General features: G+C 32.5%; 4 protein-coding genes and 1 long non-coding RNA gene across 13 annotated transcripts in view; 3 read left to right on the forward strand and 2 right to left on the reverse strand.

Moving 5' to 3' along the window:
* LOC122721032 overlaps positions 1-11895 on the forward strand; it is a 232178-nt gene extending 220283 nt beyond the window's left edge. For all 8 annotated transcript variants that reach the window (XM_043948222.1, XM_043948221.1, XM_043948225.1 and 5 more), the window contains 9 exons: positions 3767-3843; positions 4325-4414; positions 7150-7339; positions 7595-7716; positions 7942-8135; positions 8269-8375; positions 8469-8616; positions 8754-8878; positions 9011-11895. In XM_043948222.1, the coding sequence (XP_043804157.1) occupies positions 3767-3843; positions 4325-4414; positions 7150-7339; positions 7595-7716; positions 7942-8135; positions 8269-8375; positions 8469-8616; positions 8754-8878; positions 9011-10287 (2330 nt within the window). In that variant the 3' untranslated portion in view covers positions 10288-11895. The remainder of the gene's footprint in view (positions 1-3766; positions 3844-4324; positions 4415-7149; positions 7340-7594; positions 7717-7941; positions 8136-8268; positions 8376-8468; positions 8617-8753; positions 8879-9010) is intronic.
* On the reverse strand, positions 3115-7246 carry LOC122721036. Of its 2 annotated transcripts, XR_006347849.1 has the most exons (5): positions 7105-7246; positions 6729-6973; positions 5959-6090; positions 5660-5873; positions 3115-3892 (listed from the first exon to the last, which is right to left on the reverse strand). It is a non-coding gene; the product is annotated as an uncharacterized LOC122721036 (long non-coding RNA). The 2 variants fall into 2 exon arrangements; XR_006347848.1 differs by having other exon boundaries at positions 5660-6090.
* Positions 11896-13370: 1475 nt separating the features above from the next.
* Positions 13371-15609, forward strand: LOC122721035 (protein CREG1). The gene is made up of 5 exons (XM_043948233.1): positions 13371-13803; positions 14560-14714; positions 14939-15058; positions 15156-15237; positions 15306-15609. Exons 1-5 carry the CDS (start codon positions 13512-13514, stop codon positions 15527-15529), a joined length of 873 nt encoding a protein of 290 aa, XP_043804168.1. The 5' UTR covers positions 13371-13511; the 3' UTR covers positions 15530-15609.
* Positions 15610-16214: 605 nt separating this feature from the next.
* On the reverse strand, positions 16215-18840 carry LOC122720923 (conserved oligomeric Golgi complex subunit 3). Its single transcript, XM_043948021.1, has one exon. The coding sequence runs from the start codon at positions 18701-18703 to the stop codon at positions 16304-16306; it is 2400 nt and encodes a 799-aa protein (XP_043803956.1). The 5' UTR covers positions 18704-18840; the 3' UTR covers positions 16215-16303.
* A 695-nt stretch (positions 18841-19535) lies between these two features.
* Positions 19536-20232, forward strand: LOC122720922 (60S ribosomal protein L36). Its single transcript, XM_043948020.1, has 3 exons — positions 19536-19662; positions 19842-19976; positions 20087-20232. Exons 1-3 carry the CDS (start codon positions 19537-19539, stop codon positions 20171-20173), a joined length of 348 nt encoding a protein of 115 aa, XP_043803955.1. The 5' UTR covers position 19536; the 3' UTR covers positions 20174-20232.
* The last annotated feature ends 1590 nt before the right edge of the window (positions 20233-21822 follow it).

Here is a 21822-nt window from a genome sequence, read left to right on the forward strand (position 1 = left end):
AGCGGCGGGGGTGGACGTTGAATCTCGATGGAAATTCACGGTACACCGGTATCGAATTAACCGGACAAAAAGAATTCTCCTTAAGAATTGGCGCAAGCGGGCCAGCAATAGATCGGGGGCCGCGATACCCTTCTTTATAACTGGAGAGTGACCACGCAGCCGGCGCAAGATTCCCAGATACATAGTAATAGAGAATTGTCGGCTATAATCGAACGATAGCATCGCCATTGGTTTTCTTCATTTTCGTGGTTCATTTAACGGAATGAAATGAAAGTGGACCGCCTTTTCGCCCCGAAACATTGAAATGAATCCAACCATTCAGATTCGTTCCCTCATCGGTCAACGAAATTTCACGATAGCGAAACTTTACGAATCGAAAATAAATGAAATAATCGTTTCTCAAGAATACACAATACAATTCTACGAGGTCATTTCTACGAAAGAGTAGAAGGATCGATCGGTCGATTCAACCTCTCAAAGAATCATCTACAGCAATTCCACAATTTTCCCCCCGAAAAAAACCCACGGCCAATCATAATAATCCACGATGATCCCCTTTTCCTATCAACCCTTCGTTTCCTCGTTACGCGCAACCACCCTCTATCCTCTCAAAGATTCCTCCTGCTCGAAAGAAAATCCGCGTTGCAACGAGGCGGAACACGGAAAATAAGGTGGTCGATAAAATTCACTTATTCATTCTCGCTACTTTCGGTGAATCGCACGAGGGGGGTGGCTTGGTTGAGTTAATATTTGTCGTGGCGCGTAAGGAAAGAGAGAGAGAGAGAGAGAGAGAGAGAGAGAGGAGGGAGGGAGAGGAGATGGCTGGTTGTACATATAAAGCGGGCACACATAAAGGCTTAGGTGGGTGCACCACTACCTACATGGAAATCTAATCACGGCAACCCCTGCGTGGGCCTCGCGTTACCAACCGCCAATGTAACTAAACTAACGAAATTGAGTTAGGCACCGTCCGCACATCGCTGCCGCAGCTCCTCGTCAAACTAAATCCACCGCGGCCGGTTCACCCTCGTCCCGCATGTCACTGGCACACAACTGCGAACCAGAGACCTCTCGACTTAACGAAGTAAAATGCGTTAAAGATTTCCAGACACGTCGATTGATTTATTTTCTTTCCTCCATTCTTCCTTCCATTCTTTCTTCCCCTTCCGTTCCTCCTCCTCCTCCTTCTTCTTCTTCTTCTTCTGTTTCTTTTCAGGGTATTGAGTAAGTTTGGCTTTTTTTATTTCTTTATATTTGAAGAATTGTATAATTTTGAACGTTGGTTTATTTCCTTTCTTCCACACTATCTTCGTACTACTACTCCTCTTCCTTCTTTCCTTTCGATGGTAGAGAGTAATTTTGATTTCATCCGTTATTTCTTTCTTAAGAATTTTCAATGTCTTTTGTTATCAAGTTAAGTTAAATTTGTAGTTTGTGGAATGTTCTTTTGTAAAATGATATTCTACAGTTTTGCCAATTTTAAACAATAACAAACCTGTGGATGGTAATTTCACTTAGAAACTTGAAACGGGTCCATCGTTTCCAGTAATAGCAGCCCGAAGTTGGCAAAGCGATCTAAATTGGCGGAATGCATTCCAAACAGAGTGCGTTTTAGATAGCAGAGATGCAATTCCAACCCAGTGGAAAACTATTTCAATTCACTTTCTTTTCACTCTCTGAATAAAAATCTCCATTCAAAAGATTGATACAATTATTTTGCGAGTTCCTTTTTTTTTTCATTCTTCGTCTCTTCTGAATGAATTATTCTTTTCGTGCAATAACAAATTTCGATCCGCGCGTTGTTCCTTCAACACTCGTCGTCGCGAAAAAATAACGCATTACCAAAGTTGATCTTCGCTAAATTGATCTTCGCACCGGCACGCGGATATTTTTCCATCATCCCCAAGGAAATATCTGCGAGCCATTGTGCTGGGCAATCGAGGAAAATTTTCCCTTGGATACTTGTCAAAATATTGTGATGGTCAGATACTTCCATTCGGAAATTTGATTCTATTTCATACAAAAAAAAAAAAAAAAACTATAGCTTCTTTTAGTTAAATAAAAAAAAAACTAATAAATATGGAAAATTCGTACCATTGTAGAATTCTTCAGAGATGTTCTTTCCTTCTTTCATTTCTATTAATCTAAATCGTGTGAACTAAAAACATTTCTTATCTCGATAAAACAACCAATTCCGATTGCACGATTCCTTCTTACCAAACAACTCCTCATAAAAAGATCAAGAATTTGAAGTTAATTCTTTCTTCGATTCACTTCCAATCTAAAATCCAATCCAAAACTACGTTAAATTCTTTATCTTAATAAAATTTACCAATTCTCAATACGCAACAACGATCCATCCACTTCTCATTCTCAATTCTCAATTCTCAATTTCCTTTCTCGAAAACCAAAAATTCCACGTTTTCGTGCGAACTCGATCGGTAATTCTCGATCGGTAAAAGTTTAATCGGTATTCACGGATCGTCGTCACGAAACGAAACGAAACGAACATTCGGTGGCGGTCGTGGAAGAAACCGCTTTCGTCGTACATAGGCGAAAGTCCGGCCGGATTATTCGGGGATCCGGGTCCGAGATATCGGAACGAACTTGTTGACCGAATGGCGAAAGCCAGAGGCTGATCAATCCGTCCAGTTAGCCGGCCACTTCGACTTCGTTCCTGGTCCGTAGGGCTTAGCAGATTAAGCGGTTCGCGCCGAGTTTGATCGAGTCTTCTAAGTCTTTCATTACGACGTCCCCGAAGAGAGGGTGTGGGTTGGTTTATTATTACGGGCGAGGAGCGGGAACGTCTTGTTTGTTAAACGAGGGGGAGAGAAGAAGAAGAAGACGCGAAGGGGTCACACCGGTGGCATGGTTAGCAGGCTATCTTTAGGGGGTTGAAGAGTTGGGGAATGAGTCACAATGGTCAGAATAAACTGGAGGTAGGCCACGATCGGGTGAATGTCAATCAATGGAGGATGGACAAACGTCTTTATTAACTCTTTGCTCACCCTTCGAGTAGGAATTGTCTGGAGGGGGATGAGATGGAACGGATTTTGGTTAGTTAAAGTGGTAATTATTGGGGACTATAAGAAAACGTTTGGAATAAAATTTTAGTTTGCTGTTGAGCATTTTAATTGTATACAAATTTCAGAATCTTTTAAAAATCCATTAATTAAGGATGTTGGAAAGATTTTTCTCTGTGTAAATTTCTAAAGATTTTTTGGAAACTTGAAAATTAAAAAAAGAATTAATTCGCAACTCTGTCAAAAGGTTTCAGGCAATTTTGTAAAATCGTTATAAAGATTTTGTGAGAAAGTGAATGCTTTCGTATTCGTTTCACTTACAAAATAAACAAAATAAGATTAATATAAAATTCCTCGTAGAGGAATCTTCAACGATGAGTTAATTGTTTATTAGATTGACGTGATTTCCTTCTTTTAATGAAATTTGTGTCAGAAATGGGTGATCGAGAGAAACCACCACGGAATGTTGATTTATCGAGTTCCGTTTGTTCATTACTATTCATCGTTCGCGATATGCACGGCAATATGCAACTTTGACGCCATCTGACGAATACAAATCTATCTTTTTAACACACGTATACCTAAGCGATAACTATGGACCTGTCATATTCTTTACGGAAGCGTCTAAACTTAACTACGATGAAAAAACAGAATATTAAATATCGCGTTGAACCGAGCCCATTCAAATGAATGATGGACATATATCATCGCCTTTAATAACGCGCCACGTTTTCTGATTCCAGGTGCGAATCGAGTTAGGTCATCGGCATCCGCTGCTATGGACCACTTCGATGTACATCAGGGTACCCATATTCTTCAGGTAAACGATGCATTTTGCGTTTCCTTCTCTTTGTTTTCGAATCACGTATCTATAAAAAATAAAAAAAAGTTATTAATTGATTTATCCTTAGATTTAGAAAAGTAGTTCAAGAGGAATTTCTTCCAACCTCTTCATTTTCGTTCGAATTATTTCATTAATCAAAATCTTTGTAAACTAAATAAAAACTATTAAAATTTCGAAAAAAAAAAAAAAAAAAGAAAGAACATACTAAAATTGCAATGGGGGAAAAAGTCGCAACGAAAAGATAAAATTGCGACAAAGATTCAAACGCAGCATTCCGGAAACTGACAGCGGGAGGGGAGGGGATCTGGAAGTGATCACGAGGTAACCGGGATGCTACGTTGTTCGGTCCCGGGAACAACGAAGAAAGAAAAAAAAGCTAAAAAGAACTGTGGAAAGAAACGAAAGAAAAAGATAGAAAGAGGTCGAAGAACGATTGCTCCCATATTTTCCGTTTCAGTCGCTGGACGGGTTCGCGATGGCGGTCGCCGCTGATGGACGGTTCCTGTACATATCCGAGACCGTCTCAATTTACCTTGGACTCTCACAGGTGAGTGTGTATAGCCTCACGTTGTATATACGTTCCCTTACGAATCGTCGTTGTAAGCGTGACTCGTTCTCCGGGATGTTGATGGAACCCAGAGCTGGGCTGTAGGCAGAAGGGGGAGGGGGGGTTAGGGGTGAGGCTAGAGAGAGAGAAGAGTACAAGTCTAGGGGGTGGAGGAAGGGAGATGGAGAGGAGAGAAATACAAGACGAACGAAGGAAGGAAGAAGGCAGGGCGTGGAAGAGATAGGTGGTGGTGGTGGTGCGCGGGGGTGGGTGAAATGAAGCGGAAGACATATAAGACACAGGCATGCACGTGAGGCTGGCACGTATATGCGCGAGCCGGAAGGGCAAAGATAGCACGGCACAGCGCGAGGGAACCGTGGAAAAAGGAGAAGCTGGATGAAGAAGAAAGAAGGGGGTGAAGAGGTGGCAAGGTGGCCACGGTGGCGAACGGTGAAAAGAAGAGAAGAGAGACGAGGAGGAGCAGGAGGAGGAGGAGGAGGAGGAGGAAAAGAAGCGACTAGGTAGTAGCATGGCTGGGAAAAGAGGAGGTGGATAAGGACGAGAAAAAAAAAAGAGAGAAGGAGAGAGACAGAAGGGAGGGAGGGAGGGAGGTCAAGGGAGGAAAAGAGGAGAAGGTTGTATGAGTTGGCGGCCATACTGGCTGGCACCAAGCATGACATAGACGAGGGAAGGATGGGTGGTGGTTGGGGGCGGGGGTGGTCGCATGCGGCTCACGTAGCCTCTGCACGGCGGCGTGTTCGCCATTCCTAATGCTGCCCGTGAAGGTAGATGGAGAAAAGAGAGAGAGAGAGGGAGAGAGGAGACAGAGAGAAGCACAGCTAGACTGGGAAGGGAGTGTAGAACGGAGAAACGGAGAAACAGAGATGGACAGAGAGACGGACGAAAGGAGAAGAGAGAGAGAGAGAGAGAGAGAGAGAGAGAGAGCTGGAATGAGGAATAGAGAGGGGAAAGAGGGAGGGAGGAACAGGAGGTGTACGGGAGGTGACCGGTGTACCAGCTCGGTTCTGCGAGACTCGTGGAGAGCAATCAATAGGGTGTTTCGGGGATTCGGGAAACCGGCGCCGACGTTGCCACAAACATGGCCGCCGGCAACCCCTCTTGTGTTCCGGAGGTATGTATTTCTTCTCGCGAGAGGAGAACAACGGAATATATGATATAACGCGAAGAAACGTGGAAATTATCGTTTTCTCGAAGCTGTATCTCTGAAAGAATTGGAATTGATACCCGTTTTTTAAATAGTCTTCGCTTCCTTCCTTCGATTCGAGTCCGCAACCCCTAGCGAGGGATGGGATATAGTTTTGGTGGCATTCCGATGCGTTAACGATTTCTAAGTCTCGTTGGTGAAGTTGATTCTTAATAGGTTCCTCCTCCTTCTCCTCCTTCTCCTGTTCCTCCTCCTCCTCTCTGTTTGTTGGGTTACGAGGGTACCTACTACTGGCTTTAGTATTATTATTATTCTGTCGGCAAGTTCGATTGAAATTAAAGTTTCCGTGCCCGATGAAATTGACTCCCTCTCTTCCTACCTTTCTTTCTGTCTTTCTCCGTTGGTTGAGAGAGCCTCCCCCGATGGAAAACCGTGCCCCTCTGAGCTAGTAATCTACTTCGCGGGATTTACATACTCTTACGTGCTTTGTCTTTGAGCGAGTTCCTGGAATCTTGGGATCGAAGGGTAAATCGACGTGTTAGGATTATACGAGTGTGTACATTTGAATAATTTTACCAATAAATGTTATCGAAGGAATTTTCTTTCTCGAATATTTTAAACAACGTCATTTTGTTGGTAAAAATCTTGTAATTAAATGATAGACACGTTTATTCTAGTGAAAAAGGAAAATTGTTTTGTATCTTTGTTGTTGCAGACATTTATCAATATTCCGTTCTCGCTGTTCTGCAAAGTTTTACTAATAGAATTTCAGTTTCAAACGTGTTTTGTATTTTTCGTAAATTCGTATAAAATATATCGTTTTCGTTTAAAAGAAAAAAGATATCACTTAAATTTGTAAAAAATTCTTTAAAAACTGGTTTCCTAAAATAGATATCTTTGACATATTAATAAACACATAAATATCTTTTTAAAATAAATTATATATAATTTTTAAATTAATTCGAGAATCGTTTAAAAATAGAAATAATTTCGATAAAAATTTCATTCTATTCGATAGTATCGAGAAATCTTTAAATAATGATATATCTTTTAGATACCAATTTTATCAAATTTCAAATCTTCGAATTAATATTAGTAAAACATTTATCAATAAAAAGCATTCTCGATTCTTGTAAAAAGGAAACTAACTTTAAGATGCTACTTCCATCGAACGAAAGAATGTCGTTTCGGTCACGTCGAAGCAGTTTTTCCTAGAAACTATCATATTAAGAGCCACAGAGTTTCCCTGCAATGAAGTCGCCTCGAGAAAGCTGTCCTCGACTGCAGTTTTTTTTTCTCTAATTAAGTCACCTTTCCATAACTTGTCAAGTAAATTACGATATTTAAACGCACGTGCTTCTTCGGAGACTTACATTTTTATCATACTTCAAATTCTTAAAAAAAAAAAAAAAATCTTTATTGAATTAATTCGTCAATCCTTGCAAAAATTATACTCCCTGACTAAAGTAAGAAAATATTAATAATAATAAAAAAAAAATATATATTTTTAAGAAATAAAACGTACTTTCGAAAAAGCATTTGAATCGAAGAAAATTTTCTGAATTTCCAGGTAGAGATGACGGGTTCAAGCGTTTTCGATTACGTTCATCAGCAAGACCACGCGGAAGTAGCAGAACAATTGGGCCTCGGGTTGACATCGAGCGCCTCTTCCGGTCCACATTCATCCAGCTCTGGCCTAGCATCGCCGAGTAGCGCGGCATCCGAAGAACATGGATCTTCCTCCACAGCGAATCCCGACGGTAAATTTCTACGTCTTTTGTTTGTACGATGCGCCACGCCGAGAATCGCGATGAGATCATTTCGCGTCATGATCGTTCGTTGATAAACTTCGAGTAGTAAAGTTAATGAATCTTGAATAGATTATGAATTCTTCTTGTGACGTAAAGAATGAAGTTCTCACAGAAGCAAGAAATATCTTTTCCTTGTTTAAACAATTTTTTTTTTTATAATATCGAAATTAACAATTTAGACATAATTTGCATTATCATTTATAGTATCCTCAGTAATGTCGTTATCAGCGAATAATCTCTACAAAGGATACGACAGAGCGTTCTGCGTCCGGATGAAATCCACCCTAACGAAGAGGGGATGTCATTTTAAATCTTCTGGTTATAGGGTGTGTATTCTTTCTTCTCATATTTTAAAAAAGTTTTTCGCTGAAAATTAAAAAAATAAAGTTTAGAATCTTCTAAATAGAAAAATGGAAATCATCATCAATTTATCATAATTTATATTTAATCGAATCCTATCAATTTTCAAAGTTCAATCGATTTAACGTTTCGTAAATCAATCGCGTTCAATTAACGAAACCAGAGATGTTAATAAACGATTATGAATTCAGGTCGTGTTGTTACTGTGCCGTTTGAGACCGCAGTATACGTTTAGCCATACAAGAAAGTCCGCGCCACCGTTAATAGGCATGGTTGGCCTGGCGATCGCACTTCCTCCGCCAAGTGTGCACGAAATTCGCCTCGAAACCGACATGTTCGTCACGCGGATCAACTTCGATTTTCGGATAGCACACTGTGAACCAAGGTGAGCATCGTGAATATCAATTGATACGTTTATGGAATAATTTCGCGATTGTTCATAAGATTTTTTTATATACTTTTATAATAAGTAATTTCGTATTTCTTTTTTTTTTTTTTTTTTTTATGTCAATTTATAGGGTATCCGAATTATTAGATTATACAGCGGACGAATTGACGGGAAAGAATTTGTATACGTTGTGCCATGGAGAAGATGCAAATCGTCTTCGGAAGTCTCACATCGACCGTGAGTATATTTTTTATCGATAATTAAATTGATGAAATTTAAATTATAAAATATTTCGCGTTATCCTGATTTTATGATTTTAATTTGTTTTAGTGATTCACAAGGGACAAGTATTGACGCATTATTATAGGTTGATGAACAAAAGTGGAGGATATACGTGGCTACAAACGTGCGCCACGGTAGTATGTAATTCGAAAAACGCTGAGGAACAAAATATCATTTGTGTCAATTATGTTATAAGGTAAATGTCATAACATGCGTCATTTCAACAATTATATTTATACAACAATATATATAACAATTATATATATATATATAAATATCATGTTATATTTTAAACGAATAATAATATTAATGTTGATTTACCATTTTTTATAGTGGTCGTGAATACGAAAATTTAATTATGGACTGTTGTCAACTGGAGGAAGGCGTTATGGGCGTCAAACGCGAGGATGCTGCTGGAAACGATCCAGAAAATGGATCCCCCGACGCCGATAGAGGAGGTACACATCTTAAGATATTCTACTTTGCTCCAATTCTTTCTAAAAAATTATTAAATATTAGTTGCTTCATATTCGTCAATAATTCAAAACTTTCTAATCGCTAAGGTACAATAGTATTATAAAATATTGCAGAGGGAAGAAACCACGGTGGACCGCCAAACCAACATCAGGAACATCCTCACAGGTCGCCGCCGGAAGATCGCGAAGATACTCGTGGCTCGGAGAGCGAGAAACGAGGCAGCCGACATCACGACAACATAGCCCAGCTTCAACAAGAGCCGGCGGTAGGGAACATTAGCACGCTCGTAGTGAAATTGCGCGGGCACAAGCGGAAGTTGCACGAGGATGATAGCAGCTCGAACGAGGAAGAGGACGAGGAGGACGACTCAACGGTGAAAGTCACGAATAACGAGAGAAGCCACGCTCTAAGTCCAGCTCCATCAAACCATTCCATTTCAGGAGGTGAGCAAATACTGTGCTCGGCCAGTCCGAAATCAAGACGTGTGGAAGATAGAACGAGCAACGCCGACAGTACCGGCACCTCCGTGAAAGATCTAGAACAAGCGATGTCCAAGCATTTGCCGGTTCAGAATCTCAATAAGTCCCATTCACCGACTCTCCATCAACCTACCGATTTCAGTACGGACGCTTTGCTGAAACAACAACAACAGAGGAGTACGATACAATGGATCGGAGCGCATCATCATCTGGGACATCTAAGTCCTCAACAGTCGAGCACCGCGCCATTACCAGCATCCGCTCTTCTACGACAATTATATGCCAACAGGGAGAGCGTGATACGAGCCAATGTTCACGGAATCACGTCCAGCGGTACTACAAGAACCTCTTCTTCCGGTGGCACTTACTACGCCGGGGACACGACACCTAGTGGTCCTTTGCCTACCCCACCTGGCTCCGAAGGATCCAGTACCTACGGTGAACATCAATTCGTGTTAGCAACGCACAATCAAAAAAGTTCAAGTGGAACTAGTTGTGCCGATGCGTTTACCAGCTTGGTTTCCTCTTATTCTACCGCCAGCGGTTATACGGTTGATTATCATTCGGCGATGACTCCACCGTCATCCGTTTCACCGAGGGACAAGCAGCAACAACAGCAGCAACAACAACTCCATCCGGTGAACGTGATAAGCAGCTACGAGGGTTCATCGGCCTACACTGACCCTGTGTTACGCCACCAATACGAGCCAGCGCAACCGTTGCCTTTGAAGCCTCAAGTATATTCGGCTGCCGTTCATCCTAGCGCATTGGACGCTGCCGCGGCGTACGCCTCGGCTGGTTTGAGCGAGCAAGCGCAATTTTACCATCATCCGGCCGCTGGAGCTGGTTTCCACATTTACCATCCGACGAATAAATCGACGACAAACGGTTGGTATAGTTCGACGTCCTAGTGGCGTGCGCCAGCACGCGAGAGACGTGTACTTAAGTAACTGAAAATTTTGAGCCCAAAGTCCCCACATGCATATCAGTGATATCATATTCACCTCGGCATCTCTGTATTATCACCGATTTTCCTCTCGTTTCCCCTCTCTCCTTTCACATATATTCGTTCATTTCCTTTCTTCCCCGTTTATCCCTGTTTCGCTTTATTTACGTTTCACTTTTGTTACAAGTTGATCGTTTCTGTCTTCCTCCAAGATAGTTTTTTTTATTTCGCTTCATTTTTCTCCTATATTTTATTTCTCGCGATCCTAGCGATCGTGCACGCGCATCCGATGTGCCAATTGAACTGTAAAAATCGCTGCTCTCTATTCTCGACTATTGTAGAACGACTTATTGTAATATAACAGAAATAAATTATTATGTATGTTGACATTTTCGGAAGTATTCGCGTAAGAAAATGGAAGGTAGTAGTTTCTAAAAGAAAATGAAAAGGGAAAAAAAGAGAAATAAAGAAGGGAAGGGAAAATATGAGATAGAGGACAAGAGTATGTTCGATGCGACGCTCAAGGGGCAAAACGGTGAATCTCGAAACGCGGTGACCAATCAAATTATATGATTAGTTGTCCCATGTAAGAACAGTGCATGAAAAGAGAAATAACAAAGATACAAAGATAAAAAATGAAGGTTTATCAGCATTATTGCTGTAAAATAAATGCCGGCGTGGTTGTTAGCGATAAATTTACTCGAGAAGCCGTACTTGTCATAAATTTTTTATACTTGTAACATTTTGTTGCGTAAATACAATGACTTTAGTGAAGTCGACAGTGCAATCGTTACACGTTTTTTAGCGTTAATTTAAGAAGGATAGAGAAGAATAATGTTTACCTTTTTGCTTATAATGTAAACGAAAGAGGCGTTGTTTCCGTACGAAAGAAAGCGAGAAAGGAAGAGTGCAAGAAAAAGAGAGTGAGAGAGAAACAGAGAGAGAGTGTATATTACTTATGAAGGAAATCGCTATCTCTATTAATGTACAAAAGCATTGTTAATTATGTTTTAGCATTGTTAATTTATTTGATCGCTTATCTTTTATCTATTATCTGTTACTTTTATCGTTGCCACCAAGAATTGGATTATTAAATTTTTATCATTCGAATCTTTTTAGCATTAGCATTCTTGTCAACATGTTAATACATATCAATTTGTCCGATAACGATAAATCACTGCCTTACCAATTATATAAAAAATTATATAAAAAATAATTCAAACTAACGATATAAATGTAAAAAATGCTTAATTTTTTTCTGAAAGGAAAAAAATTGTATAAGTGTGCAACGAATGTTTATTTTTATATAAAAATTATAAAGTATGGATAAATGTTGTTAGAGATAGCGAATTCTTTCAGAGAGATTATGTTTTGTTGTAAATTGATAAATTGTTTTTGACGAGTACACGTGTAAATACAATTTTATGTGCTGTAAGATCCACCTGTTGAATATTTCTATTCATAATTTTTTGAAATATTTCTACGGAATTTATTTTCGTTGAAGGAATATTGTAAGGCAGTGACTTAAGCATTAAAATATATGCATAACGTCTCCATCTTGATAAAAACAAAACTTTGTGATTCAGTGCAGTTTTCACCCTTGGGATTCATTAAAATTATGGAATAAAATTACAAATGATCAAATTTTCTTTTCGTTATGTATAACTGAACAGTATTCTCTAAAAAAAAAAAAAAAAAAAAAAAGAAGTGACCAATTATAATTAGTAAATTTAAGGTATCGTGCTTTGATGCTCCACAAAATTTGAATGATTTTGTCATTTTACATTTTTCATTCAATTTAAAAATTAACAATACACAATATATTGTAAACATTCAAGGCAAAAAATATTTCTTAAAATCATTTTTTGTTTATATTTCTGTTTACAACTTAGGTTTTAAATATATACAAGTTATATTATTTTATTATTATTGTACTATTCATAAATTTCATTTCACCCTATATAATTAAAATTTATTTAAATAATTTGAATTAATCTCTATGCTTGGAATTATATCAAAAAGTTTTAATAATAGGAAATATTTAAAACTAAATAGATATCAGCTTTTGCCAAATAATGATGTTCAATATATAAATACAAAAAATTGGATTGTGTGCAAAGATATTCTGTAAAAAAAGAAAAAAAAAAGTACTTATGATAATTAACAAAGTTCAAAATACACAAATACAGTGCATACAAAATATGCCTTACCAAATTATTCTTTAGAAATATATAAAGAAATAAAAACAAATGCATAACAATTATAAGACTGATAGTAAATTTGCTTGTTGTATTTTATTGTTCAAGCAAATATTAAATTGAAATTAAACTGAATATAAATATCTACAGGTATTTATATTATTCCTTTTATCTAGAAGTTCATAATGTAATTTAAAAATAAATATATATTTCATTTGTGAAAATTTTTGCAAAAATTACAAATTTTCATTCAAATTTTAATAGATTTTTGCTTTTTTGTTTAAGTAAATATTTTATAATTCATTTAATATACATAAGTAATAATATTAAATGAAACAAATTTGAATAAATTATACGTTATTATTCAATTTTACTATATAAAATTATTATATAAAGTAATAACCTCTTTGCTATAAAATTATTTTTCTTATTTGTTGTTTATTATCAATAATTCTCTAAATGCTCTCATCTAATATAATGATATATTATCTATAATAATGAAATATTATTTCTATTATTGTAATCAATTGATTAACTTTTGCAGAATATTCAAAATTATAAAAAATTTTTAAAATATTGTTTGAATTTAGAATTTCATTTCAATGTAAATTTCAAGATAATTTTCATGATTGTTTAATACAATATAATATAAACATATTTCAATAATTTTGAACAATACCTTCGATTAACTGCAATGAAAGCATAATAAAATGCTTGATGTTTTATAAATATTAGGTTAGGTTTACCCACAAAGCAATTTTGCTCATGTAGCATGATATATAAATTCGATGTTCAATATATTGACCTTGAGCTAGTGAACAGTCATTGGAGCTCATACTTGTCGTCATACTTTTGGCAGATACGCGCCTATATAAGTGATAAATTCAAAAGAAGACTGCAAATGTAACATAATTTAGCAAAATACGCGAGAGTAGATTCTCGCGTTTTAGTAAACGTTTACCGTCGAAGTGAGCAACTGTGGACACGAACCATGATTTTGCGTTTCACGATCTTTCTTGCTTTTTTGATTTTGACGATCGAAGCGAAGAAATATTTGCAATTTTCAGAAGAAGAACAATGGCAAGAGTTTGAAGAGTATATGAAATGGAAAAAGGCAAAGGAAATACGTGAAAATGGTCAACGAGAAATTAAATACGAAAAACGATATCATGAAAATCATGATATGTATAAATCGCCAAAAAAAGATCAACAATTTTCTGTCAATAATCCACCACCTATTAATCAGGCAGCTTTAATGGCAAGATACATTGTTAATCAAGCTGGTAAGAAAATATATTTTGAAAGAGAATTTATTTATAACTCTAGATATATCAACTATGTCATAATGTAATAAATGACACTAAATTTTTGCTTATTTTAAATTTTACACAAATATCTTATTTTTCAAAAGAAAGTATTATAAGTAAATAATAAATACAAAGAAATTATTAATATTTGTTAATATATACATTATATTATAAATATGAATCATTCGAGGAAATCACGAAGCGAATAAAAAAATGTATACATGCATGATATGTGCTTATCTATACTAAATATTAGATAGAGGTTAATATTAGAATTGCATTTATAATTACGCATATAATTAATTTTGGCAATTTATCAAATTTTCACAGTTTTAAATAAATACATATCATTTTATTTAAATTTAGTGAATTGTTTTCTAATTATATCAAATATTAAATATCGATTCGCGTAATGTAAGTGATTAATTATACATTTAATTATTAATTATAAATAATTAATTATTTCTATTATATTATAATATAACAGAAATATAATTCTTCGAAATTCAGTAGGAAAATTTATAGGAAATTTATAGGAAAATTATTTGAAAGAATGAATAATGAAATTAACAGTAAAAAAATGAAATATGAATGTCGAGATTAATGCATATATATAAATAATTTTTTTACGTATGAATATTTTCATTTCAAATTACATTATCAAATGTCAATTATTACATATCATATAGCATTAACCAATTTATTAATTTATTAATATTTTTATGCATACAGACTGGGTATCCGTGGCAACAATAAGCACAAGACAAGATATCAAATCGTTTCCAGCCGTAACTTTAGTTTCTTATACTGATGGACTTTTAGGAAATGGATCAGGAATACCATATCTTTATCTTACTCCTTTAGATTTCACAGCTCAAGATCTTGCAGTAAGTATTGTAACACAATAAAATCTATCTTCTTTATACGTATTTTCGTGAGAATGTGACTTTCGATATCATCAATTGATAAGATAGTAAACAATATTTTGATTTTTTCTTGTTGATTAAAATCTTCATTTAGTGTTGATAAGAATAAACACTAAATTATAATTAAAAATTTATGGTACTTAAAATACGATAATTAAAAATAATTTAAATTTCTATAATTACAGAAAGACAATCGGGCGTCATTTCTAATGACATTAGCTCAAGGGGAATACTGTAAGTCCAAACAATGGGATCCCATGGATCCTCGTTGCGCCAGAATTCTTTTAACCGGCAAAATCAAATCGGTTAGTATATTTTATTTTTTTAATTTATAATAATACAATTAATATAATAATATGTAATAAAATGTAATATATAAATAATTATTACATTTTTTTATAGTTGAAGAATGAAAGTATGGAACTAAATTTCGCTAAAAAAGTATTTTTTACACGTCATCCAGGATTGGTTAATATGCCTGAAGGTAAGAATTTTTTTAAAAAATATTATTGTTCAAAATATAATTTTAAAAAATTGTTTTCAATATTACAGATCATCATTTTTATTTTGCAAAATTGAAGATAATTTCAATCGTAGTATTGGATACATTTGGCGGGCCGAAATATGTTTCTGTGGAAGATTATTTACATCCACCAATAACGAATATTACTGAAGAATTTAATCGACATTTTCCCTTAAAATCTTATGAGAGTAAATCTCAAGAAGAATATAGTCCAGCCTCTAATATTTTAAATCCTGTAGTCAAACTTGTATAAATTAATAGAAAAATTAACATAATCATTAAGAAATTTTATACATTAAATTATTTTCTTTAAATATGGAAATTAATGTAATTAATGTAATATAATAAAAAAATTTATAAATTAATTGTAAATAATTATATTATTATTTTATATAAAAAAAAAGAATAAAAGAATAGTATATTTTTATAAGATCAAAATAAAAATATATAATGCATATCATTAATTTACATATATTAATAATTAATTATTATTTTCAATTAATGTTTTCAATGTGTACAATTGAAAAAGTTAAATTAAATTCCTAGTATTATCGCAATATGACATAGTATATTACTGTTTACTACAAAAATATATAATTATTTTTTTTTGTTTGAAACTCATGACAATGTCTATAAAAATTTATTTAAGACCATAAATCCTTATTAAAGGGTGATGTACAAATTTTGTGATATTAACTTAATTTAATATTTTAAATATGTACATTTTCGTAATATAAAAATTACGCGTTCTTAAAGTACATTATAAAGAATTAAAATATAGTACTCTTTAATATAGGACGTTATAAATTGCAATAGCTTTTGTAATTTGAATATCTAAGTTATTTTATACGCAATTATTGAATTATTTATACACATTTTACATAATTTATTTAAAAATATAAAATATTTATTATATATTAATATTAATTTTTTAAAAAGAAAAACATAAAAGAAAAAAATAATAATTTGATTATAGATTGCAAATGATGTTAATGTATAATTACAAAAGCTGACTAATTTATTTTTGCTACGTTTTTTTTACATTATTTTGTGTGCTTTTTCCATGAATAAGACTGGATGAGCTCAATATAACAGAAATTTGTTCTGGTAATGGACATGCAATTAGAAGAAGTTCCTCTGAATTATAATATTTACTCAATATCTGATATAATTGAGTAAATGCAGCACAAACATTATTTTTTACTGGCCTAAATAAAATAAATTCTGTCTCCTTATTAGAGAGATATAATTGCATTAATTGTTGAATTTCAGGACATTTAAATTTAATTATCCTCAATGCTTCACATATTGCTGCTGCAACATCTTGAGGATTTCCAAGAGCATGTTCTTGAGATGCATCTGGATTATTAGCATGTAATTTTTCCTTGTCTAATAGTTTTAAAATTGGATGTATTAATAAAAATGTAGCATGTTGTATAAGACGTTGGCAAGCATATTTCAATTTATTATCTACATGTTTTCTTGAATCTATTAGTTGTTCCTTCATTTGAGGTGCTCCTTCCAATAAAAATTCTAATAATGCATTATTTGATAATGTAAAAAGTCTTGAACTTTTTTCTAATAAACCAAATGCTGCTGTTTTAACTTTTGAAAAATCCAAACTATATTCCTTTATCGTAAAGTCTACTTGAAAAGGTGCAATTTGTTCACGTAAAATGAGCAAATGTTTTATTTGGAAAAGTTCTGCATCTAAAGATGATGCCCTTTTTTCAATTTCTTGCTTTGCATTTTCTATACTTTGAACACAAAGAGATATTGCTTCCTGACTCAAGGATTGAAAAACTGATCTGTCCACACATCTATATAATCTTGATAAACATACTAATGTTCTACGAACAGTAGGATACCACATTCCATGAAGATCTGCAGGTGAATTACCTATATGTGTTTTCTGATAAATAGAATCCATTTCTATATGATTTCTGGATATTGGTTCTAAAATATTATCATCATTAGATGAAATAGATATCTTTTTCATCTTTGTTTGTCTAGATTCTTCTCTTATTGATTCTGCTATATCTTCCATCATTTTTAACTTTTCTGGATAAGCTAAATCACCTGGTGATGGATTATAATTCAAAACATCAGATTGCAAGTATAGATGTGCACGGAACACAAGTCTCTCTTGTACATCATGTAATAACTGCAAACAAATATTTCCAAATCCTTCTAAAGGTTCAAAATTATTTTGAACATGTTCATCCAACATTTCAATTCTTAAAATGCAACAAATTTCAGCTAATGTTTCTAAATGATTAATGTGAATTATGAATGGTCTCAATGTATCATACAAAGAAGTACATAAGCTTTCAAGATATGCTGTTAATCCATTACTTGTTTTAGAAAAAAATTCATAAAATAATTTATATTCATCCATTGATGCATGTAATAATAATGCACATGAATTCCTTACCAAACTACAATGATCACCATTATATTTTTCCTTTACAGATATTAAAGATTTTTGAACACTACTACCTAATACTAATCCTCTTTGACTCCAATAACATTGATGGCACTCTGATAATAAACTGTCATATTCTTGTCTTTTATAAGATTTTGCTTCAATTTGTTCTATAACTGGCTTAGCTTTTGGCAATATAGTTTGAAATCTTCCATAAAAAAGGGCTAAAGCTGCATCTGCATTATCTTGGGAATCATCATTATCTTTTAAATTTAAAATGCTTTCTGTTGTTTTGCTAAATAGATTAAAAATATAATTTTGCATCATTGATATTGCCTTAGATTGGCAATGTTTATATTTAATTAAGTAAGTATTGCTTTCTTTAAATGAAAGATTATTTTGAACAAAATCTATATTAGTATCAATTTTATCTAATATATTAAAAAACATTTCACTGTTCACTGATAACGTAGGTGCTTCTAATTTTTCCATCATCATATCAATATCTTTAAAATATTTCACATATTCTGTAATATTTTCTATGATAGAATTTAATTTTCGTTGATCAGAATCAAGCTGTTCACTAGCATCATAAAGAGATATTGTTTTATCAGATACTTCGGAATATTGTTTATATAACATAGTGAAGTCTTCTAATGCTTCTTCTATCTGAAGACAAAGTTCATGACATTCTTGCCGTCGAGCTTCAAGTTCATTAAGATATAATATGTATTTCATATCTTTCCTGTCCACACATTTTTTTTCTAATCTGGCATAATGTTCTAGTAAATCTTGATATCGTTCTATTTGTACTGATTTTGTAGTTTCTTCATTTGTGCATACTGTATCACTTGTTTTTTCAGTCTTAATTTTATTATCAGGAAATAATTCTTCCTCCAAATTCAATAAACATTCTTTTTGATAATCAGTTAAAGGTGCCAGAGAATCTTCTGACAGATCCCATTTGGTTAAGTTATTTGGAATGTTTTTCATTTTAGACATGATTTCTTGTCAGTGATAATTAATGTTATGAAATGAATGATTTTAATAAAAGTGACACAATTGTGTACAACACGTACATACCGTTTTATAATATAAATTAAAAAATCCTCTTTAAAAATTTGACACCGTAGCAATTATGAATCATAATTGTGAAGTTGAAATAAATTTGGTGAATATAACGCAGGATATCCACCTTACGAAATATTAAAATCTATGTTAAAGTATAAAAAATATATATTATAAAATAAAGCATATGTACATAAAACATAAAACATATGTATAAAATAAGGCATAAAGAATTTAAATATTCATATCATATTTTATGAAAAATATTATTTCAGATCGAATAAAATATTTTAATTTATATTAATTTTATAATGAGAGATTTTTAATAAAAGGTTAAGGATTATATAATAAGAAAATAATTATTAATTTTTTTTTATCTTTATTGCGTAAATATTATTATTGCGAAAAAATTTAATCAAATATTTAAAATCTAAAAAACACAGAATATGCTTCTTGTCGCATATTTGTAAATCAGACTAGTTAATTTTGACGCATGCGTATAAAGAACGAATAAAAATCTGTCTATGAAAATAAGCACGATTGTATTTCTTCGTGTAAGTGTATTTCAACTGTGAAGGTTCGTAGCAAATTGAATCTCAAAATATCTATATAATCTTACTAAATAAATATTATTTATGTAATAATAAATGCATACTTAAGTTATTGTAATTTAATTAATTCAATATTAGATCATATAATGTGTATACTTTTATATTATTATGATTGCTAACCTAATTTGTATAAGTCACAGTTTTTAATTTTGCAGGATGGCTCCAAGATTTGAATTAGCAGTTGGTCTTAATAGAGGCCATAAAACAACTAAAATTCGTGTGGCAAAAAATAAAAATGAGAAGAAAAAAACAGTATGTGTTTTACCAGCAAGATTAAAAGGGGTTAGTATACATTCTATTGTTTAGAAATATTCTTGTTGTTATATTTGTTATTTTTTTACGTTCTTTTTATTAATTATTAATTAAGATTTTTTTAAATTAAGAATTTTATTGAAAAGTATAAAGATAATAAAAAATAATTAATATAATAATGATTCTTAATATAAAATTTTTAATTTTAGAGACAAACTAAACATAGCAAATTTGTCAGAGACTTAATTCGTGAAGTAACTGGTCATGCACCATATGAAAAACGTGCTATGGAATTGTTAAAAGTTTCCAAGGATAAACGTGCATTGAAATTTTTAAAAAGAAGGGTAAGAATGTTAATAAATTTTATATAACCTTAAATTTTTTTTCTTTCTATCTGTTTCTATCTATCCAAATAAATAAACAATTTCATATTCCATTCTTTTAAATTTTATAGTTGGGTACACATATCAGAGCTAAAAGGAAGCGTGAAGAACTTGGAAATATTCTTGTCCAAATGAGAAAAGCTGCTGCACATCATTAAATAATATATTATTAAATTTTTATAATAAGTGTATAATAAAAACTATACATGAAAAAAAATTTTTTTTTACTTTACATAAAAAATTCTTTTAAATCTATTTTAAATTAATATAAATTATATATAATGTTATATCAGTTATTTGTATCAGAAATTAAAATGCAATGAAATAACATTGCATTTGGAATAAAAGAAATTATATATGTAAGTGAATTAATCGTTAATCATTTGTAAGTTTGATTTATAGAATTTAGCATTTTATATATATATATATATATATATATATATATTTATTTATTATAGAAAATATTTATAATCGTAATTAAAATGTATTTCAATTTTCGCGCGGATTTAAGCGAATAAGAAACGATATAGCTTCAACCAATCAGAAAACTGATAGGCGATTCGATGCGCATGTCCATGACATGACGTCAGTTTGTTCTTGAAAATTGTGGTAGCAGGTTGCATTTCATCGGTAGTGATTAATTTGATTCTTACTTGTGTAAATTATTGTTTGATGAGTTTAAAAGTGTGACCATAATAATGAAAAGGTAACTTTTATATAAATATGATAAGATTTTCTTTATTATAATAAACAACGTAGTTTTATAATCAATTTTAATTTATATATTATCGCACATTTCATTCCTAAATGCGTACGTCTAACCGTACGTTCAATTCGTGTATTATTGTTATGTTTGTTTTGATTTTACACTTAAGAACCCAAGACTAAAAACATTTTTTATAATATTACAGCCTTTTCGAGAAATTAATAGTTTGCGTTCATGTCGTACTCGATAGATTCCGATTTATCGAATTGTCGAACAAATCCTTTCCTCAATTTAATTCGATATTGAAATCGCTACGCGTTCGAGATATCATTTTGTTCTCGAAAGTTGTGACGCTTAGACTCTTCGTTTCAGGTGCGTAATTTATTTTGTATAATACTTATTTCCATAGTTATTTTTCTGTTTTTTGGATACTATTCTTTAATTAATTTAATAATATATTGAATATTATTATAATTGATAATATTTTGAAGAATAACTTATTCTTTTCTCTTTATTTGTCTGTTTGATCGTTAACGTTACTAGTGGTTCATATTATAAATTTCTAAGATGATTTAATCTTAGTTATTGTTTTATTTTAATGCAATAAATTCTAATTTCATACATTTTCATATATTTATTTTATATTTAATTATTTATAATTAAATATTTAATTATCTTTTATGCAGATTAACATCTAACTGGTGAAATGATTTTCAAGGCGGGAAAAAGGGATCAAATATGGACGCCACAACGAATATTCCAACGATGTTCAATTTGATAACTTTTCATAATGGAGTGGTAAAGTTTGATTTGTTATATTAGAAACAAATACGATTATTATTTATGTTTGTTAAGTAATTCATAATATATTAATTAGGATAATATATATTATTAGGATAAAAATAGAAAAGATTAAAATAATTTTTTATTTTAAATTTCTTTTTATTTTAAATAGATTAAATTAATTTTTAATATAATATTTTTTTATAAACAATATTGTTATTTCACAAAAACATAGCACTATTTTCTTAAACAAACACTTTATAGAAAAAAGAAGAAAAATATTGAAACAATATTTTACTTCTTTTCACTCCGCCCCAT

This window comes from Apis laboriosa, unplaced genomic scaffold, assembly GCF_014066325.1.
Source record: "Apis laboriosa isolate Shangri-la unplaced genomic scaffold, ASM1406632v1 scaffold13_cov153, whole genome shotgun sequence".
Taxonomy (NCBI): Eukaryota; Metazoa; Arthropoda; class Insecta; order Hymenoptera; family Apidae; genus Apis; species Apis laboriosa.